General features: G+C 46.4%; 1 protein-coding gene across 1 annotated transcript in view; it reads left to right on the top strand.

Moving 5' to 3' along the window:
- Positions 1–929: 929 nt before the first annotated feature.
- DHRS3 (dehydrogenase/reductase 3) overlaps positions 930–22060 on the top strand; it is a 51233-nt gene continuing 30102 nt past the window's right edge. The window contains exon 1 of the mRNA XM_075018140.1: positions 930–1868. Within this exon, the coding sequence (XP_074874241.1) occupies positions 1674–1868 (195 nt within the window). The 5' untranslated portion in view covers positions 930–1673. The remainder of the gene's footprint in view (positions 1869–22060) is intronic.

The raw sequence follows: 22060 nt of genomic DNA, 5'->3' as shown, positions 1-22060 counted from the left end.
GTTGTGACCTTATTGTGTTGTACCTGGGCTAAAGATTAGGACAAGTGCAAGAAAATGAATGGGCTGAGTTTCAGAGGTGCTTAGCTCTTTGAGTTAAGCAGTCTCCCTGGCTCGCTCACTGCCTCAGTTCTGTACTACTGCATAGTACTGATTATCCTTCACTTCTGTGATGCAAATGTTGGTCCACTAGGAACCAGGGTTCTCTGTAAGCTGAGCACTTGGGCACCCAGCTGATTACCAGAACGCCCATAACACCCACAGCTGGCAGAGTGTGTTTCTATTGGTGGTACACAGCCACATACGCCTCAGTGGACATAACAAATTTTATTCTGCATAAGGATGGACAAAATTAGAGGGAACGCTCCTAGGAACTGAATTAAATCTTCCAAATTAATTCCACACTGGCCATGAAGCAACCATCAACTGGTAACAGAGTTCAGTCATTAACCAGCCTATGCTGTCTTGATTCAGATGAGGAAGGGAAGCCTGACTGAGTAAGCCTAGCTTCCAACTACTCTACTCCCAGCATTAAGCAGAAACTTTTAGGAATTGAGGAGTCCCTTGAACTGACCTTTAACCCCAATTTCTCTTGCTTTTGTTGGGCTCATAGAAGATCACTGCATGCTATCTGCAATTTATTAACGTGGAGAGGGAGGTTAGCTGGCTCTCTCTGTTACAATGCTCTTCAGTTACAGCTGCTGCAAGCCCAACGTGGCATGCAGCAAGTCTTGGCTTGCAGGCTGCAACCCGGAGAGTGTCTGTTTCAGTTTGTGTGTGAGTTTATGTGCAGTGGCTCAGAGATAGCCTGGGGGAGGGGGGGAGCAAAGCCAGCCACTCAGAAACAGTAGTAAAATCTCCCCAACACTTTAACTGTCAATCAGGCTCAATGGGGTATAAAACCTCCCCGGCGCTGCGGCCGTGATAGGCAGAGAGAGAGCAATGGGGAGAAATGAATAAGATCCAGAGCTGGAAGCGCACACAGCCTAATTCCCCATCTGTGAACCCAAGGGAAAGAACCAGGAGCTGGGGGCAGCGGGGCAGACCATCCGCTCTGCCCTTCGCAACCGGCTCAGAAGCCACTGTCCATCGCTGCTGAAAAAGCCAACAACCACCTTGCACCGACTGGCCCCTGGCTTAAAAAAGCAAGTCCTGGCCAGCCTTACGCCGTTTCCTGACTCTGAATAGCAGCTGGCCCTCTGCACGGCTGAATCTGGAGATCCGGGCTGCTGCTGCTGCTGCTGCTGCATTTTTCTGCCCCCCCCCCCCCCCGGTAGAAACCCCGCCACTTGGCAACCGGATTTGAATTTTGCACTTTTCGGGTTTGGCTGGTTGCAGTTTCCCCCCCCCGCCACCTTCCAAGCCCTGGGCTCTCCCGCTCTCTGTTCAACTTAAGCAAACTCTCCCTCCTCCTCCGGTAGGGAACCATTGTACCTGCCTGTGACAAGCCCAAAGCAGCCGAGAGGGGACTGTGTGCTGCGCTCCTTGGGTCCTGCCCCCGCTGTGGGGTAGGGGGGGGAAGGAGGATCTCTCTCGTCCACGACTGTCTTTCCCCGGGCTTGCTGGCAGGGGGCTGAAGCCGGGGGAGGGCTGCTGCCCTGCAGCCGCCCGCGGCTCGGAGCTGGGCAGGGCTGGAGCCGGGTGGGGGGTGGCCGGGCTCGGCCTGGAGCACGAGGATGGTTTGGAAATGGCTGGGCGCGCTCCTGCTCTTCCCCCTGCGCATGGTCTGCTTGGTGGCCAAAGCGGCCGCGTGCGCGCTGCTGCCGGCCCGGCCGCGGGACTTGGCCCGGGAGAACGTGCTCATCACCGGCGGGGGCCGAGGGATCGGGCGCCACCTGGCCCGGGAGTTTGCTCAACGAGGCGCCAGAAAGGTGAGGACCGAGCGGGGCTGGGTTTGGGGGGGGAGGGAGGCAGAGGAAGTCACGGGCAGCGCCCCCCCCCCGCCACCTGCTGCGCATGGGGTGAATGAGACCCCCCCCCCAGCCGCGGGGCAGGGAGGGGACGGGCGGGCGCTGCCTTGCACAGCCCCTGTCAGCCCAGCCCTGCCCCCCCCCCCCCCCGCCGCACAGGCGCCTGGCTGGCGCGGGGGGGGGCGTTTTGGGGTTACCCGGGTCTGACCCCCGCCGGGGCTCCGAGCGCTCGGGAGGGTTGCGGCGGGTGCGGGGCTGGCGCACTGCCCGAAAGGCAGGGGAGGGGCCGGCCCCTGGCGCAGGTGCCCCTCCACTTAGTGGGGTGTTAGCCAGGGAGGACGAGGACTCTGGTCTGAGTCCCAGCAGCCGCGGACACAGCAGGGGCACCTGGTGGCTTCCCGGGGCGTGACAGTCCCTCAGGCTGGGTCTGCTGCTCTTCCCCAAATCCTCTGAGGCGAGAGGTTTGGGGACGGGGTCAGACTCCAACTTGCCAGGCGGGGGGGGGGGACCAATGTGGGGGGTGCTGAACCCCACTGCACCAAGGTGTGAGTCCTGCAGGGATTGGAAAGCACTTCCAGACAGGGGGTGCAGCACCCCAACTCTGCTGAGAGGCTGATTGTGTCCCCAGCACTTCCCCTTTAAAGAAGCCAGGTGTAGGTCACTGGGTTCCCAGGGCCATCACATAGGGACAGGCCCTGGTGATTCGGAAGGTGAGACCCAGGAGAGCAAATGTAACTGCTCACAGGCAGACTCAAACCTGGACGCTCTGGAGATTAGTGCAGGCACCTCTACAGCCTGAGCTAGAGGCTGGCTGGGTCTCACATTAAGCTGTAGAAGCCACTTATTCTTTCTCTGTGCCACGGTCTAGGTACCACTACATTGGACAGTTAACCACACATAGGCGGCTTAAATTTATACTTAAGCTGCTTAGTAACAGAGGGGTTGCATGTTAGTCTGTATTCTCACAAAACAAACCAGCAGTCATGTAGGACTTCAAAGACTAACAGAATAGTTTATTAGATGATGAACTGTCCTGGGACAGACTCACTTGCTGTGAAGGGGGCAGTGGGAATCCCCCAGGGTCAGCTCGGCACATGGTGCATGACAATGCACACAGTACTATTTAAAATAAGCCCTGTGTAGAACTGGCAGGGAGTTTTTGCCTGTATGGAATTGAAATTTACCAGCATGGAGCGGCTGAGCCCTAAGGAATGCCTTGCTACCGCTTTGGGGGTTGTATGTGTATGACTCTGGACACAGCACAGCACAGAGATTTACAGTTCCTGGGAGGTTGAACATGCATGTCATTGAACTTTGGACCTAGAGTGTCTGCTGACAGTGTACTTTCATCATCTATTAAAATACCACAGTTCCTGACTTATTTTGTCAGACTGGTGGCTCAGCCTGGCTCTGCTATGAAAGTACTGTACCACCATTTCTGTAACTAGTTTAAGCCACAGCCCTCCTTGCAACAGACCAATAAAACATTTGACTTGGGGTAGGAGGGAGTGGGAGCTGTTTGCACCTAGGATTGAAGAGTTCAAATAAAAAAACCCAAAAAACACCCCCAAAACCCCTTGGGATCTGTTTCATAATACAGTTTATATAATTGGTATATTATGTCATGGTAAGAATCATCAAAAGGTGATAAAGTATTGGAGAGTTTGCTACTTTCTGATGTGTTTCTATGAAAATATGCTCCTGAGGGCATTACTGTTATCATTTATGTAGTACCACATGGATAGAGGGAATGAGTTTTGGCTTTGCTCTCATTTTTCACATCTTTTCCGGCTATTTTCTGTTTCAACAACTGTCTCCACTGACAACAAGAAGTCCTGTGGCACCTTATAGACTAACATATTTTGGAACATAAGCTTTTGTGGGCAAAGACCTGCTCTGTCAGATCCAAAGATGAGTCTTTGTCCACAAGAGTTTATACTCCAAAATATGTTAGTCTATAAGGTGTCACAGGCCGCCTTGTTTTTGAAGGTACAGGCTAACTCGACTACCTCTCTGATACTTGTCTTCACTGAGACCTTTGGCTGGATTTTACCATTTCTATCCCATTAAGTCGGATGGTGATGCACTGAGCACCGTTTGGCCCCTTTGTGTAACAGATAGTAGTATGTATACAAGGCAGGAATTCTTGGGTGGAACTTCACTGATAAACCCAACTGTATTCCTCCCTCAATATTTCTTTAAGGAAAGATTTCATAACTTCCACTGGTCTGCCCTGAGATTAAACTGATCTCCCTTTTACTTCAAAACCTAACTTCCTCCATTTGATGCAGTGTCTTCACAAAGGATGCAACCCCTCTCTAATGTAATAAGCTCCCTGATCTTGTTTTGTGTTTGGAATTGCAAAAGGGACAATTTTAAAACGTTGCACATTCTAGCGTGTTGCCTTCATTTAAGAGGCATGCAGGGGTTAGCATGCTATTTCCCTGCTGTTCCGCTCCCATTAGAGCTAATCCCGTCAGATAATTACGTGTATTCTGGAACGATCTGTCGTAATTGCTTTTCCATGGTTGATCCTGCTTATCTGTACAGTACATTAATGATATCAAGTTTTACCAACTCAAGCTTTCATGCCTAGTATGAAACTCTGGAGTCACAAACACTGCGGGGTGATGAGGAGAGGAAATTAACATTAAAAATCAGGTTCTAGTTGGGGGTGCACTGTGCACCCTGAAAGATCCATCCTTGTGCTTGCACACACAGGCATAGTAGTGGCGTTTTGGAGATAGGCGGCGATATACAACCATCTATTTGAGATTAGAATCTTCCTGCAGATGGGCTAGTTGTTGCTAGAGTGTGAAGTTGCACCTGATCATTGAATGGGGGTTGGCTTTCACCTGAGATCCTTTCCCTCTTATCATGGACTGGTTTCTTTAAGCTTATGCAGATGTATCTTAACAGATTTTTCGTGAGACAGCAATACCGCAAGTGTTCTTTCTTGCTGAGACTCAGTTTTAAAATGTTACAGATAATAAAGATTCTTTAACAATACAGTGTGATGTATTTTCAGCTAAGGTTGCAAAGATGTCCACAGATCAGGAGGGCATGTGAGTGAGTGAATACGGTGCTTGCAAAAAACAAAAGAAATACTTGGCTTGACGGCTCTGGAGGCTGAAATCCTCTATTGATAGGGCATAAGCATCACAAACAGCGGTAGTGTGCATGTTTCTTTTCCCACACTGCCCTGCCAATGGACTTCAAGTATGATCTGGATGAACCACCTCAAAGGAGAGCGTTTCCTCTTCTGGAGTACTTGGTTTTCCATCTTCAGTCGTACATTGGCCTTTTTGCTGCAGTTGCCAATAGGCGTTGCAGTGCTGGTTTTAGTTATGTGAACACTCTTCAGCTAGGGCTTTTGACTGAGACCCTCAGCAGCACCATCAGAGAGTAAGAGATCTGGGTTATTACTAGTCCCTGGATGAATTCATATCAGTGATACACCATAGAGATGAAACTGTTTATAGCCCATTATTTGTGACCTGGGTCCTTTGGCTGTCTCTGGAGAATAGGTTTTCAAAACCACATTTTAATAAGTTTGTGAACCAGATGTAAAGGGATTTGAAAAGACTGAAAGATGCTTAGGAGCACTTTTTCCAGGAATGCTCATCTTACTATATAGAAAGAGAGTTACTTACAGAAGAAACCAGATATGCCAGTGCATTATCTCAGGTGAATAGCGACCCACTGCATTTGAATGTATTCATGTAAATTTCCTCTGGGAAGGATTCAAGTGCTCTGAGTCAAAGTAAACTCCTTCTTCCCCTCCCCCAGTGGTGTGTCCAGTTTCAAACTGCCAGTTGTGAACATAAGTTCTGTTATATTTGAGGATTATGTTCCTACTTTCAAGTCCTGAAAAAGGCATGGAAGACTTTTTTTTTTTTGCTGTTGGTTGATGATTGAGTGATTGGAAAATCCAAAGATGCTGTTGTCTGCAACTGGTACAACTTTTTACTTCAGGTTTATGTTAATTTGAGCAGTAGCTCACTAAGGGGCTTGTAGTCTTGTACCATAATCTCACATATTAGTTGCATAGTGGGATGCACAGCTTGTCGGCATGGGCCTTAAGCTGACAGAACAGTATAGCTCTGCATTATTTAAAAACAAAAAACATTTTATAAGTGATTTCCATGTGGGGTGTAAGATGGTGTGCCTTTATATGGCCCTCCTATGAAAATACAATTGGGATTCTGCAGCACTTATTTTCCTAACAGTGTCCTTTAAGAGAAGTGTGATTGATGTAACATTGGAAATGCAGAAATCTGGGCACCCAGGCTAGGCCTACACTGCAGAGCTATTTTGGGATACCATAGTGTCCCAAAATAGCTACTCTGCATCTATGAAATGCGCCCAATATTTTGTGATATCTTTTGACATAATGGGCATGTCATTTCAGCATCCCTCTATACCTCATTGCGGGAGTAAGGGATGCCTCAAAATAGCACGGTATTTCAACACAGTGCCAAATGCTGAAATAGCCTGTTTTGAAATTAACTTGAAATAGGATATGCAATTTGTGTAGTGCAAGTTGCATATCTTATTTCAAGTTTAGGGCTCAGTGTGGCCATAGCCCCAGAGTCTTGGTCAAGAAAGCAGGTAGTATGAAATCTGTTTCACAGGGGTAGGTAGTCATGTTAGTCTGTTTCAGCAAAAGCAATCATGTAGCACCTTGAAGACTAACACGTTTATTTGGGCATAAGCTTTCATGGGCTGGAGTCAACTATGTCAGACGTATGAACATCTGATGAAGTGGGCTCCAGCCCATGAAAGCTTATGCTTAAAGAAATGTGTTGATACTTAAGGTGCAACAGGACTCCTTGTTTTTATGAAACCAGTGAATGTGTAAGGGGCTGAGTGACTGTGTACACTCATTCACTGACAGTTGCAGGTGGAGGGTACTGCTTGGATGCTCTAGTATAAGCCACCACATCCTTCAGGATACTCGTATGGTCAGAAATACATCAGATACATTTTTTTGTTTTGTTTTAATAATGGTGAATGATGGGGTCTTGGTAACCATACATCTGATCACCCTTTCTTTTTAAAGCAGCTTTCTGGATGTCTCACTTCTCTACTTGTCCTTTTTACTTACCATGTTGATAGATTGTTTATTTAGAGTGAGCCATGACTAAAAAAAAGAATTCTTCTGACCGGATGCATCCTGGAATGTTTGCCATTACCAAGATGTAATAAAGCTAACAAAAAAATCCTGTATAATTACTACATAGAGATGAACTCAAACCACACATCCCCTGCTCCAAACTCTGGACTGAAGTTTGGATTCAGAGCATATCAATCTGAATTTTGTATTGCCTATTGGGCTGTCCTTTACTGGAAGCTGGACAAAATTGATTTTCATTGGGTTCAACATTGACGTGCATGAAATACAGGCATTCCTTAAAGCATTCTTACAGGCAGCATTCCCTGTAAGCTCTGCTCTTGGGTGGCCAACCACTAGAGATTCAAGTGCTGTGCAGCTTATTAGCAGGAAGCCCATTGCTGGCAACGTATTTCTGCTGGTGGTGCACATCAGCATATACCTCAGTACACATAACAATATTTATTTGTGCATGGATGGGAAAATTAGAGGGAACCTTGTTTATAGGTGACCTTATTATAGCAATTTTTTCCTGTTGCTGGGGGTGGAGGTTGTTTTTTGTTTTTGTTTCTGTTTTTGTTTTCTTGGTTTTGGTCCATTCCATCTGTTCTTTCTGAGAACTTGTCTAAACTTACCAGAAGATTGAAGTGCTGGCAGTCGATCTTCCAGAGTTCGATTTTGCACGTCTGGTGACGATGAAGCACAATCAACCTCATTGGACTCGTCCTTTGGCCCCTGAACTCCATGCTATCCTGTGGAGTAAGGGACGCCAAAGTGAGATTATAGAGGCTAGGTCTTCACTAGGGAAGTCGATTCGGATACGTTGGTTTTAGCTATGCAAATGCCATAGCTAGAATTGTGTATCTGAAATTGACCTATTTTTCAAGTATAGGCTTTCCCTGAATGCATTCGGTTTCAGTATAGGTTGAAACTTTCTAATGCACAACTCTCTTGTCTGGCATCGTCCGTAATACAGCATGATTTTATTTAGCCAGACGACTACTTATCATGGGTGTGACCAAGTTTCCCACAGTCCCATTAATTTTGTTTACAGCCATCAGTCCTGGCTCTCAGTATTCTGTGCAGTTATTTAGGTGTAATTTACTCCTAAATATCTTCTAAGAGCCCAGTAAGCAGTGAAAGTGTTGGTAATGCCACTAGACAATATTGATGCTCTGGCAAATAGTCTTGTTCAGCACTGGTCAGGTCCCAAAGGTGCCAGATTAGAGAGGTTCAACCTGCAGTAGTCCTCATTTCTTTGGGAATCTTTTTAGGTCTGTTCTTATCTCTGTCTCCTGCTCTGCAAGGTATGCCCTGTTGGCAACAGAATGGACTGGTGATAACTATTAATCTGTAAATGTTGTTCTGAAGATTCAGGAGATCCCCATGCTAGGGATATGTATCAGAGAGGTAGCCGTGTTAGTCTGTATCTTTGAGAACAACAAGAAGTCCTGTGGCACCTTATAGACCAACAGATATTTTGGAGCATAAGCTTTCTTGGGCAAAGACCCACTTCATCAGATGAATGAGTGGGGTCTTTGCCCACAAAAGCTTATACTCCAAAATATCTGTTAGTCTGTACGGTGCCACAGGACTTCTTGTTGTTCTCGATGCTACAGATAGTTATGCAGGGTGTCCTTGAGTTTGACATGCATCTGACGAATCGTGTCTTTGCCCATGAAAGCTTATGCTCCAAAAAAATTTGTTAGTGTCTAAGGTGCCACAGGGCTTCTCATTGTTTTTGTGGATGCAGACTAACATGGCTTCCCCTGTGATACTTGAGTTTGTGTTAATGCAAGGTGGGCGTCACAATCTCCCCAAAGTTGTTGAAAGCTATCAACTGTCATGAGCTTCAATGGGTGTTACACACACTCTCCACTTTTGTAAGATAAGGCCTCCTCTGTGTATGGGAATCTCTTTCCCTTGGCCTGTGACATCTACTGGTGGCCATTTCTCTGCATTAGCAGAGACAAGGAGATGGAAGAGAATTACTTGCTTGTGGTATGAAAATGAGGCAGGCAGACTGGACAGAAAGGAGCCAATGCTAGCTGGTAATACTCTCCTACTGCCAGTAAAAATGACAAAGAGAGAATTCCCTTGACAGGCTGAATATTTGTTGTTTTATGGCCATGACCTCACTTTGTCAGCACTTGAATCGAGACAATTATGTCACTAAGTCTGCAAAATGCTATTAGCTGGAATGACGACATGGTGGGCAGCTGTAAAATGCTGCCATGGTAATAACACAGTAATTATTTGGGGATGGTGAACCAAATTCCCTGCACGTATTACTTGAGAAGTTTTGCTTTGAAAACTGAACGCAGCTTTTGGGTTGGCTCCTATTTCCTCCACTTAAAGGCATGTTGGGTTTTTTCCTTCCCCCACCTAAAATCAAAAAGAACAAAATTCCATCTGGGTTTACACACTCTTTATTCAAGCAAAATTTCCATTGTCAAAGCCTAAAGTTCTTACTGATTTAGCCCAATTTCCCTTGATTCTTTGGTGACGAGTACTTGCAACTCCCAGATAAATCAGTGCTCCCAGTGCTGAGCTCCTCACTCAGTTCTAGCTAAGTTCTTATTAAGGGTATGTTGACACTATGCAGCTTTTAGTAACACAGCTGTTGACACAGCCCTGTCACCGGGGCAACATGTGGGAGTGGACAGGGGAGTCACATGCACACACACCAGTGTCCAGCCCTACCACACAGTCACCATCGGTGCCGCACTGCTCCAAGGGAGGGTGGAGACTGCCCCTGTACTCTCTAAGTGGCGTGGTCCTTCCGCAGGAAGAGGTGGATGAGGCAGAGAAAGGGGGAGGGGTTGGAGCCAGGACAGAGAAGAGGAGGGGCAGGGACATAAACCTGGTGCACCCCCATCCCCCGGGAACTGTGGCACCGGTCGCCGCTGCCTGTTGCTAAAAGGCACTATGTGTAAACACTGTTTGTTGGCACTTCTGCTAACAAAATACTTCCACTCCCAAGTAGTCAGGTTCACTTTGTTGGCAGCAGAGCACACCTGTTGCAAAAGTAGCATTGATACTTCCACTTGCTGTTGCAAAACTTTGTCAAAGTTGTGTTGTTCAGGTGCAAGTGTAGACATGGCCTTATTCCTTATTCAAACAAGGTTCTGTGGAAGTCAGTGACAGTAAGGCCAGAGGAAGGATTGAGGTTTTGGCCCATGTCGCAGACATTGAATACCTCTCATGACTTGAATTAGTGAGAGTTTTGACTGACATCTGTATTTGAGAGACACAGCAACAGCAGTATTGCTTGAATACAGAATGGATAAAAATGGTGTAAAATCTGAAGGATTCGGTCCTTGGTGCCCAGCAAAGGTTAAAAAAATGCTCTGAAATGAGTTCTACTTGAAATGGAATCATCCCTCTACAGCAGAGGTTCCCAGCCTTTTCGGTAGTGTGGACCCTGGTCATCCCCCAAGCTGTTCACAGACCCCCCCCATCAAAACCAATTCTAGCTGCTATGGGCACTTCATGAAATCAAAAAGGAAACCACAACAGACATTTTCAGATAGCAACTAACAACATTATTGGAATATATTAAATTTAAAAATAATAATTGATTGTAGCTTTGCCATTTATTTAAAATTTATTTTCTATGATCATTTTTATTTATCTTTTATTTTTTCATGGACCTCCTGCAACACCCCCATGAAACACCAGTGGTCCGCAGACCCCAGGTTGGGAATCACTGCTCTACAAGAATCATGTAGATTGTATCTGTGGGCTGGTGAATGTTTCATTTGGCCTTTGTTAATCATATTGAGGTGTTTTCACTTTTCTATATGTGTGTGGCCAGTAGCATATATTTTTGAGGGTTTTTTGCCCAGCTGTATGTATTAAAACATCAGCTGCATTATGACAACAGATTGACTCAAAATTATACTGAGGCCTTGAAGTCCTAAAATGCTACTGCGTCAGAAAGAGATTCCAAGAAACACTTATTCACTGCTCTGGTGTGCCCTTTTTAAAGAGTCAGTAATCTGAATTGTGAATGCCCTGCTATTTAGTGTTTGAAAAAAATCTCTTCTGTGCCTGCCATCAGATACTTGACATGAGAATTTTAATCTGGCACATAAATCCAAACAAAACACAGCTCTGCGTCAGTAATGTTCTTCAGCAGAAGGCATTTCTAATACCATAAGATGACAAAGGAGTGAATACGTGATACAGTGGAATTTGATTGTCATCTGCATGGGTATGATCCTGTATTGGCAGTACTGGCCTCACATACCCAAAATAAACTAATTTTATTGCCTTTTGTTTCAAACTAGATTTTAAGCTCTTCTGGGCAGGGATCAGATCTACTTATGTGTTTGTATATCCAGGAGTACCATTTGATCCAATTCATCATAGTGGCTATTGGATGATACCACAAAACAAATAAAAACTTAGACTCTGGTATGTAGTTTGACTACTGTATATAGGTTTACAGTCTACACTGACTTCAAAACAATGAAAGCAGCAGACAACTTCCTCAAGAGCTGGTGAATTCCAGTATAAGGATAAGAGATGGTTTCCTATCTGAGGACCTTCAGAACAGTTTATGTTACAAGTGGTGAATTATGGTACAAGTATGTGCTTGTTTTTAGGTCATGTGATCTGACACAATGAAATCGTAAATTCTTTAAGTACACAGTTTACACAAGAAACTGACACACTTCCTATCTACTTTTTCCAGGATCAGCTGTGGTTGGCAAAAAGTATTGTGCAAATAAGCATTCAATTGGCTTTATGCACAACGTTTTCAACTCTAAATGTAAAACTAACATATTATAGCGTTTGGATTTTGGATCAAAATAATGGCAAACTCTTGGTGAGGGGTGTCAGTAGAGAGTGTGTGTATGTATATATAATGTTGCTACATGCTTTTCATCATGATATTATGGACCAGTGAGTTACTAGTTGTCCAGTGATACTTCACAAAGCGTATTTTGTCAAAAATATTACAATAGAATGTCATATATAAATATGATCCTTGGTGCTGTGTAGCAACACCAGAATGACAGCTGATCTGTGACCATCTGTCCATCTGGAATACATCCCTGTATTCACACAATACAACCTACTGTAACGATCTTTTGTACAAAGTATGGTTTGAGAAGTATCATTTGAAAACTAAAAACTCACCAGTTCATAATAACACAATGAAAGGCGTGTAATGACATTGTATGTAAAGTTATGAAAATCAGATAAAATCATGACTGAAGTGTGTTTGCCAGGCAAGTCGGGGGTGTAGGTAAACCTGCTTCTCAAAGCCAATGCCTCTTTCCGGGAAATCCACTATCAAGTGTCCGTTCTTTGGCAAGAAAGTGGGTGCAGGAACAAACAGACCTGCACTTGAGCAAACTGTGGTGGGAGCATCTTTTACCATTGGACTCTGTCTCTGTCCTCACAGCAGGAATCTAGGGGTAACCCTCAAAAAGATGCCATTTCAAAGGGTAGTTGAACTATAAAAAAGAGGAGCGAAAACACCCCCAGAGTTCTCTCTCTCAGTCTGTCCCTCTGTTGTCCACCTAAGACAAGAGAAACAGATTATGGAATTTGGAAACAGAACCTGGCCTGGAATTTGGTCAGCTCTGTGCCTGGGAAAATGTGATAAGAAATTCACTTTGAACCAAATCTGGTTTAAGTTTATAAAGCATTTTGTCTTTATTTCTTTTGTAACCATTTTTTACTTTAATGCTTTGTACTCAAAATCTCTCTCTTTGTTGCTCTATAAAATCATTTTATTCTTTAATTATAACTAATCCAGTATGTTTTTTAAACCAAGGTGCAGGAGAATCTCCATTTATGGTAGCAAACTGTTTGTATATTGTTCCCCTTGGGGATCTAATATATCTGGGCAGTCTAGGAGAGGGCTGGAGGGGGCAGAACAGATGTTTTGAGGTGGAGGGAATCCTGGACTGGGAGTGTGTTGGGGGTCAACCTGCAAGCTGTGACTGATGCTGCTGAAACCTAGAGTCTGACTGGTGTTTGCTAACAGGCTGCTGGGCTCAGTACTGTGGTAGTACACAAACACTCAGGGTGTGACCTGCATGCTGTTCAGATGTTTGTGAGGAGACCAGTTTGGGTGCTGTAACAGCAAAGTATTTTTGGAGGCACCCAGGTTGCAGACCAGAGTTGACACAGCCCTTCACTGTTTAGATTGCACCCTGGAATGTCACAGTGGGTGAAAGTGTTTAAACTTGTAACTGTTAAATCCAGTCTAAGGTAATAGTGACCAAAAATCAGTTATTCAGTGGCCTGTGTAAGACAAGCTGGTAAGTCTCAGTCCGGTTCCTAGTAGATGTTTTGTCTGCTCCACATCATACAAAATACCCTATCCATTTGGAACTCTTGCAGGGAGCATAACCTGTGAGAATGAGGTGTGACTGGGTCTTTGTGTTTGATTTCCCTTGTCTGGGCCCATTGTTATGGTTAATATATGTTCTCAGGGTAGTAGACGGAAAGACTGTACATCAGTGGTGGGCAACCTGCAGCCCTAGGGCCAACTGTTACCCACTGGGGCCCACCTGCAGCCCATAGACCCCCACCCTGGCTGTCCACCATCCTGCATATGCCTCTCACACCTTGGGGCACTTGGAGCCCTGTACATCCTACACTTCCTCCCAGCATTTTTGGAGTCTGCAGATTGCCTCCATCCCCGTACACCCCCTTCCTTCTGAGGATGGAATACTGCAAATCAGCTGTTCATAGCATTCTAGCTTTGAGAGGGAGGAAGGTTGAAGCAGGCATGGAGCATGAATCAGGTGATTCTGCAAGTGCTCGGAAGAACGGAGAGGAGCAGGTAAGTGTGGGGCTCCAGTGTACTCGTGCACAAGAGGCACATGAGGGGAAGATTGGGGTGGGCAGCAGGGGCACAGGGCTGCAGGTGGAACCCCAGTGGGCTGCAGGTGGAACCCCAGTGGGCTGCAGGCTGCTGCAGCCTGCTGAGGTGAAAGAGGAGCCACTCATGCAGCCCACTCATTGTTCTGATGTACATATTCTATGGCTAAAGAGAGGACTTTGTTCCCAGAGCTGTTATTCAGGCACATTGCAGGGGCAATAAATTGGCTTTAAGATGGGGAAAATGAAGTCTCAGAGTGGGTCTGACAGCCAAACTCAATTTGAAATGGTGATTGGAGAACACTGAAGAAATAGCAGCAACCTGTATCCTAACAGGTTAAAGGAGACAAATAGCCAGCATTGGGTCTACAGCTGGATTTCTAGGAGATGGCAAGATGCACATACTGTATATTTTTTGTACCACTCTAAAGTATGAATAAACACAATTATCTTTGGCCAACAAGGCATCCCTTTCTGTCCATTGCACTTGCATTTTACATATCTGTTCCCCTGATGACTGTACACAAGACGTAGGAGCTGAGGAGAGGGCTGGTGAAAACCTTCTGCGTTTAGAATTTTCTATGAGCATTTTCATGACCCTTATTTTTGACAGCAACAAAAATGAAAAATTTCATCAAAAAAGTGTTCATGATTTTTCCATGAGCCCTAGACTCCAGCCCACAAAAGCTCATGCCCAAATTCATTTCTTAGGGTATGTGTACACTGCACATAGAAGTCAACTGCAGATATGCAATTTTAGCTGTGCCAATTGCATAGCTAAAATCGATTTATCTGCGATCAACTTCATGTCTGTCTACATGGCAGAATGTTGACGGGAACATTTCTCCCTTCAACCTTCCTTATTCGTCACCTCTCATTTTGCACCTGTGTCTTTCAATTGCTGTGGGACTCCTCATTGTTTTTGCTTATATAGACCAACATGGCTACCCCTCTGAAACTATCCAATCCAGAATTTCCTCTTGTGTGTTGTGTGTGGAAGTTTGAGTGATTAGTTGGTCCCTAACTCTCCTGTCAACAATTTAATCAAATAATTAGCCTTCCATACTGGCTTCTTTGACCTGCAGGATCTCAGAGTGAATCAACCCCTTTTTACAAAATTTGGAAAGTCATCCTCTATATGGATTATGTAATCACAGCTATGTTACTAAACTGCTTCCTGCTGGCAGCTAGCTTTCCTGTTGATTCATGAATTTAAATATGGGCCAGAACCCTGGATCCCAGTCCCAGGAATGGATGCCATCTATGTCTGCGACCTGGACTGAGGCCAAGGCTAGCAGCTTGAACAAAATGCCAAAAGACACAGTTTATATCTGGCAAGTGTAACCAGAAACATCAGCTGGCTGACCTTTGGGCATCTATGGGAAACAGCTTTAGGACTGCAGCAGGACAGACCTAATATTTGCCACCTAATAGCCATCAACAGACTCACAGATATGGGGGTGACATGACGATGTCCTGCTCGTTATCAAGTGACCACCAAGAAATGCTGATGTGAGGAGATAGATAAAGATGTCATGGCACATGACAACAGGGTAGTGTCATGCAACCCTCTCATAATATGACAACATAATGATGTCAAAGGTTATCAGCACTGTGGGGAGGGGAAGTCGTGTGTTTCCAAATGTCAATGAGATGCAAATCAGCACTGTTAAATGATGTTGCTGTACAATGTCAGGAAACTTGACTGTGCTATCTGAGCCCTTGGGATAGATTTTAACAAAGATATTTTTGATTTGAGCTTTTTGCCTCTATTAATAGGGTCAGCCATCCCTGTTTCACTGGTGTGGTGCCATCAGCTAAAAAGACTTGAAACCTTGCCACAGTCTATGTACCCTGCACTCACATCTTGAGTCTGGAGCAGGCTAGGAAAAAGTTGACTCAGATTGGCAGAACTGTATCCCTCTGAAGCACTTAAAATATACATAGGGCTTTTACTGCACTATAAAATGAGTTAAACATGCTGTTGAACGGATGCCTAATTAGTCTGGCACAGCAATTTGCTTTAGGAGAGAAATGCATTTGGGGCTGAAGGACAAAGGATTGCAACTGAAAGGCCCAGAAGGGATAAAGAGTTTACTAAACCTTTGTTGTTTTTTGTTCTCCTTTTTAATGGGGATGCCTGGAAGCAGAAGATACCCAGACTGTTTTGTGGTGAGCCCAAATGGCCTTTGTAGCGCTGCAGGGAAGGAAGAGGAATGGGGTGGCTTGCTAACACTAGCGTAATTGGGGATTGAGGAAGACAGCCTTTTAAAATTCTTGTGCTCACCTTCATGGCAATTCTGTCCCACCCAACCTGTTTACTCTTGTCTCTTATCACATCATCGTGTAAAGGGGGGGTGTAAGACACTGCCTCCTGCTGGTCACACTGGAAATTAGCTGGATCCTCAGCTGGGTGCCCTCGCCGGGGTGGTGTCTCACCCCTGGTTGGACTGCTCTCTCTCTCTCTGCACTCTGACTCCAGACCCACGTTGCTCCCCGTATCACAGCATCATCGTTGGGACACTGCCCACTAGCAGTCTCTTATGCCCGCTTCTGAGGCTATTAGCAGTCTTCTGCCCCAGCAGCCACTGTGGCCATCTGCAGCCAGGATCTAGCCAGTCTGCATCAGGGGCAAGCTACAGTCTGTATCAGCTGCCACCCTTGGTGCCAAGGTGCGGTACAAGGGGGAAATAGGGGACTCAGACCCACCCACTATGCTAGGTCCCAGCCCAGGGGCCCTATGGTACCTGCTTTGTCCTGCCCTCCTCTCCCCCTCCCTGGGCCACTTCCCCTGTGACCATGCCCCTTTCCTGGTTAATATATCAAGGTCAGCAGTCTGGCTGGTGCTTCTCTGCCATTCCCCTGAGCCTGCCCATCACTGTTCTCTCCAGGTGCTTCTCCCCTGCTGGGAGCCAGTCCTGCATCCTCCCTAGCCAGAGCTCAACTGCTTCTGATCTGCTGAGCAGGTCCTTATATATAGGGCTGCCCCAGGAAGCTGGCTGCCACGCCTTCCTTACAAGCTTCTCTCTGATTGGCTGGGGTGCTGCACAGTCTCCCTCTAGCCTGCTTTAACCCTTTCCCTGCAGGAGTGGGGCAGCAGCTCCACCACACACCCTAACAGGATTCCAGCAGTCTCTGACCACCTATTAATTTGTTTCTCCCACATAACCCTCACACATGGAACTCCCTCCCTAAATTAGCCTGTAAAGCCAACTGTGGGAGGCAAAAGTTTGACGCTGTGTAGATTCAAGTACAAGGCCAGCATAATACAATGGCAGGCAGGATCTTGGCCCTTCACCAGTTATTCCTCATTTGGTAATTGCACATTTGATTTTTTTGTTCCCCATAAATGAAATACTTTGAACTTGCCTCAGTTAAATTTTATCCTGTTTATTTCAGACCACTTCTCTGATTTTTTGTCATTTTGAACATAAGAACATAAGAAGGTCCATCCAGCCCAGTAGCCTCTCTGCTGACAGTGGCCACTGCCAGGTGCCCTAGAGGGAGTGGATCGAAGACAATGATCAAGCAGTTTGTCTCCTGCCATCCATCTCCAGCCTCTGACAATCAGAGGCCAGGGACATCATTCCTACCCTTGGCTAACAGCCTTTTATAGACCTAACCTCCATGATAAGAATTTTGAGTTCTAATCCTGTCCTCCAAAGTGCTTGCAACCCCTCCTGGCTTGTTGTCATGTGCATGTTTTATAAGCATGTTCTTCACCCCATTATCCCACTCATTCATGAAAATATTGAATAGCACCAGCCCCAGACCTGACCTCAGTGGAATCCCGCTATAAATGCACTCCCAGTTTGACATCAAAACGATAGCTATTCTTTTCAGTACAGTATTTCAGCCAGCTGTGCACGCATCTCATAGTAATATCATCTAAACCACATTTCCCCAGCTTGCATATGAGAATGTCATCTGGAACAATCAAGATAAATCAAGTCTACTGCTGCCCCGGGATCCACTAGTTCAATATCCCTGTCAAAGAAGAAATTGAGGTTGGTTTGTTCTTGACAGCTCCATAATGGCTGTTCCTTAATAAGCATATAATCTGCTAAATGCTTACAAACCAATTGTTTAATAATTTGTTCCAGTATCTTTCCCGGTATCATCGTTAGCTGACTGGTCTATAATTCCCTGGTCACTCATAATTCCCCTTCTTAAAGATAGATATTATGTTTGCCCTTTTCCAGTCCTCTGGGACTTCATCTTGAGATTGCTTTAGTTAGGGCTTGTCTACACTGCTTTCTTTGTTTTTCGTTTTGTTTTGTTTTGGGGTTTTTGTTTGCTTTACATTTAAAAAACAAACACCTGAAGAAAGGGTATGTAAAGGCTACAGCTACACTAGTGAGTTTTGCTGACAAAACCCCGGTTTTACTGGCAAAACTGGTATAATATCTACACAGAAAATGCGTTTTGTCAGCAGTATGTCAACAAAAGTCGGCCCTTCTGCCAATGATTTTTTGTCTCTCCCAGATGAGGAAGAGTGCCTTTTGTCCACAGGTTGTTGACCAAAAAGCTATGTGGACATTCTGGGGCGGGGGGGCGCATCATGGGCGGCCCTGTCTGCTGTGCTTCTGGGCGCCTGTTTTGTCAGGGAGCAGCTGGGCAATCCAGCCACTCTGTCAACAGAGTGGAGCGCTCTTCCACTTGGCTCTTGTGCGTGGCTGCACTCTGTCAACAGGTCGGGAAATCTCTTCCAACAGTGATTTCTGTCGACAGAGTGCTGTAGTGTAACCATAGCCAAAGTGAGGTGTGTGTTTATTTTGCACAATGTTGACTGTGAGAACCCGTGCACTCCCTCCCTGTGCTTCTACAGATCCATTGCACATCCCACAAACATCTAGGTGCACAATTAGCAAAACTCCACTATCCTGGAAGACCATCTTGGTTATGACAGTCCTGCAGCCCACTTACTAGCCCAGGTTGCCCCTTGCTGTTTCATGTCCTTAGATAGCTCCTGATGGAGCTGTCTTCATCTGTTGCCTCTTCTTTTTATCTTTTCATCAAGAGAGTTTGCAGTTGTGCTTTTAATATTGACACCTGGAGAAATGATCAACTTTCCTGAACTCTGTTTTCTCTTAGATTTTCTTCTGATGAGACCTCACCTACCAGTTCTCTGAGGTCATTAATGCCTGCTTTTTTTTTTAAACATTGCCAGGCTCAAGATAAAATCATGGGCATGAAGAGGCTGCTCAATTCACCTTTCCCTTTGCTTAAAGGCAGTTCTGCCACAAAAGCTGAATAACGAAAAAACAGACAATCAAACTTTTCCAGCTTGATGATTAAATTAGTGTTTTTCTTGGATCTGTGATTTTTAACCTCCTTGCAAACAGTAAACAGAGGCACCAAACTCAGCGACTGGAATATTCACTGAGTTAGATTTGGCCGTCTGAAACTTTGGGGCGGGAACAGGAAATGTTGAGATCCACTTTTAGCAACTTGCAACTGTATTGAATATGCACTCAGTACCTTCCCTGCTCCTGCAAAAAAAATCGTTTAACGGAGGGAACAAAACTTCCAGTTATTGCCCAAAAAGGAGAATTTGTGCTTCCAAATGAAATTCTGGAAGGCATCCCCTCCTTCCCACCCACCCTGCAAGGCGAAGAATGATTCAATATTTCACTGCAGGATTCTTGGTATAAATATTTTTTCCCCTGTGCCACAGTAAGATAAGACTAGCTACTGCCATATTGAAGCTAGAGCATTTCCGAGACCCTTTTGAAACTGAAGACGCCAGCCTCTCTGAATCAAGTGCCTCAAATTTAGGTTGCAGAATGTGATGTCTGTGCAGAATTGCATGACTCTCGTGGTATTTTACTTTAATCCAGCTACATCAGAGGTTACCCTGGGTGTTGCATTTGTGTGAACGTGTGGTTATGGAAAGAGGAAGTTTGCCTCCTTAGAAGCAGAGGGGCTGACTATCAAAGGGCACTCAGTGGGGTTTCAGTTCCCTGGGTTATATATGTAACAGTTGCAGATTGGTGTTTGACACCTCTGGCTCTGAGTGGGGAAGTGGGGCGGGGGAGTAGGGGGAGCAAGCTGGCACCTTGTATCTCATTTACAGCCCAGGGTTCATCTGTAGTTCAGCCAGCTCTTAATGACATCATTACACTTGTTTACCACTCGCACAGAGGAAGTGCTGTACTGGGCTCCTTTGGCAACCATCAGCATCATTATTTTTTCAACCCCAGAAGATTTTTTCTGCAGAACCAGAAGCGTCGTAAGTGTCTTAACACTGAAGAGATTTGTCTCTGTTCCTGTTTAGGAGTTCAAAGGAAAAACAAGCGTCAGAAAATTCCTAGCGTTCATAATGTCATATTTCAAGAGTGGTACTTCATATTGCCATTAAAGTCCCACGTGTCAGAGTCACACGTCGGCTATGCCATGCAAATCCAGAGTGACAGAAGCCAGGGTTCAGAGGTAGCTGTGTAAGTCTCTTTTAGCAAAACCAACAAGGAGTCCAGAGGCATCTAAAAGACTCACAGTTTTATTGAGGCACAAGCATTTGTGAGTTGCAGTTCAGTTCACTCAGATGCATAAAGTGAAAGAAGACGAAACAGCTGGTAGGGATACAGAGGTGGTAGTGTTACATCAGAGCTAATTCAGTCAGGATGGATGGATTGACTCTGGATTTAATCTGGCGTAGTGGAGATCTCCTAATGGTTAAAATCAGAGTAGATACAACTAACAGTGTTCAAAGTAAGGTGTGTTTTTTTTTTTTAAATTCACAGATTTAGGCCAGTGTAGCCTCCTAACTCTATATCTAGCCTCCTAATCCAGTGGAGTCCAATAATAATTCAAGGGTTGCCACACACGTGGTTATGTTCCCTGTGTATTCGCTGCACCCTGCCCCCATGAATGCCCTCCCTCTCCCCCAGAGACAGGTACCCCCAGGCCACCCCAACCCCTCGTTCTAAGTGTACGTTCCAGCGACTCACCAGAGCCACCACCACTGGGATTGCAGGAGCCAGGGCAGCAGAAGCTGTGCCTCACCTGCTGGCACCCAGGCTGGGGCAGCAGAAGCCACGCCGGCCCACACCTGGGGCTCACACTGGTGCCAAGGCAACAGAAGCCACACGGGTACTGGCTAGAGACCCGGGACCAGCACCAGGGCTGAAGGAGCTGGGTGGCTCCAAGCAGGAGCCACAGAAGTGGCGCGGCTGCGCCAGGGGAGAAGGAACCGTGCCAGGGAAACTTGCAGGGGCCACCTCCACCGCTGCTGCCACACACACACACCCCACCCAGTGGTGGTGGGGGGTGCAGAGCGGGCAGAAGGGTGTTCCATGTGCACGGCTCTCCTGAGACACTTTTCGTCACACCCCAGCGCCCCGTTCACCCCACGTGGCGAACAAGAAGCATATTGGGCACGGTGGTCCTAACCATCTGAATGGCAAAGGTGATGAGCATCCAGCATTTCCCACTGAAGTCAACGGGAATAGCTGTTGCCCAGGTCTCTTGAGCCTGGTGGACAGGGGTGGCAGTTTTGCAGAAATTTTGGTGGCTCCCTGAATGGCCCAGAGCCTTGCCCCTTCCCGCACTCCTCATCCTTTCCCCCTCACCTGCTGCAGGCTCTGGGAGGGAGATTGGCTGGGGATGAGGGGTGGGCCTTGGGAGGGAGTTTGGGTGCTGAGTGCAAGCTCTGGGCTGAGGCCGGAGGGTGGGGTTACAGGCTCTGGGAAGGAGTTTGGGGGCTGCAGGGGGTGGGGATCAGAAGCGGGGAGAGGGGAGGAGGTGCATCACTTACCTGGGGCACACCTGTCGGGAATGGCTCCTTGGGGGAAGAGGGGAGGTTTCTGCACACTGCTGCCTGCAGGCACCACCCTCACAGCTTCCTATTGGCTGTAGGGGTGCTCAGGTCAGGAGCTGCATGGGGAGCTATCCGCCCCGCCCCCCCCATGGCTTCAGGGACACAGGGCCGGCAGTGAAAACCAGCCGTAGCAAGTGTGGTGGCGGAGGCCCCCTCAGAGCATTTCAGATGGCCCAGGAGTGGCAGGCAGGCTGGGGAACTCCCCAGAGGGATCTCAAAGAGGGGGTGAGCAGGGCCAGGGAGAGACCTGGCCCCAAACTTTGGTGAGCCAGACCCTGGGCAAGGAATATGCCTACTGCCTGGACACCTGGCCCATAGAACTGCCAACCTATGTTGATAGCGCTTCCTTCCCTCCTACCCCTCTCCCGTGTGCTT

The sequence above is a fragment of the Carettochelys insculpta genome, chromosome 23 (genome assembly GCF_033958435.1).
Source record: "Carettochelys insculpta isolate YL-2023 chromosome 23, ASM3395843v1, whole genome shotgun sequence".
NCBI classification, from domain to species: domain Eukaryota; kingdom Metazoa; phylum Chordata; order Testudines; family Carettochelyidae; genus Carettochelys; species Carettochelys insculpta.
This window is presented reverse-complemented; position numbering and strand designations above follow the sequence as displayed.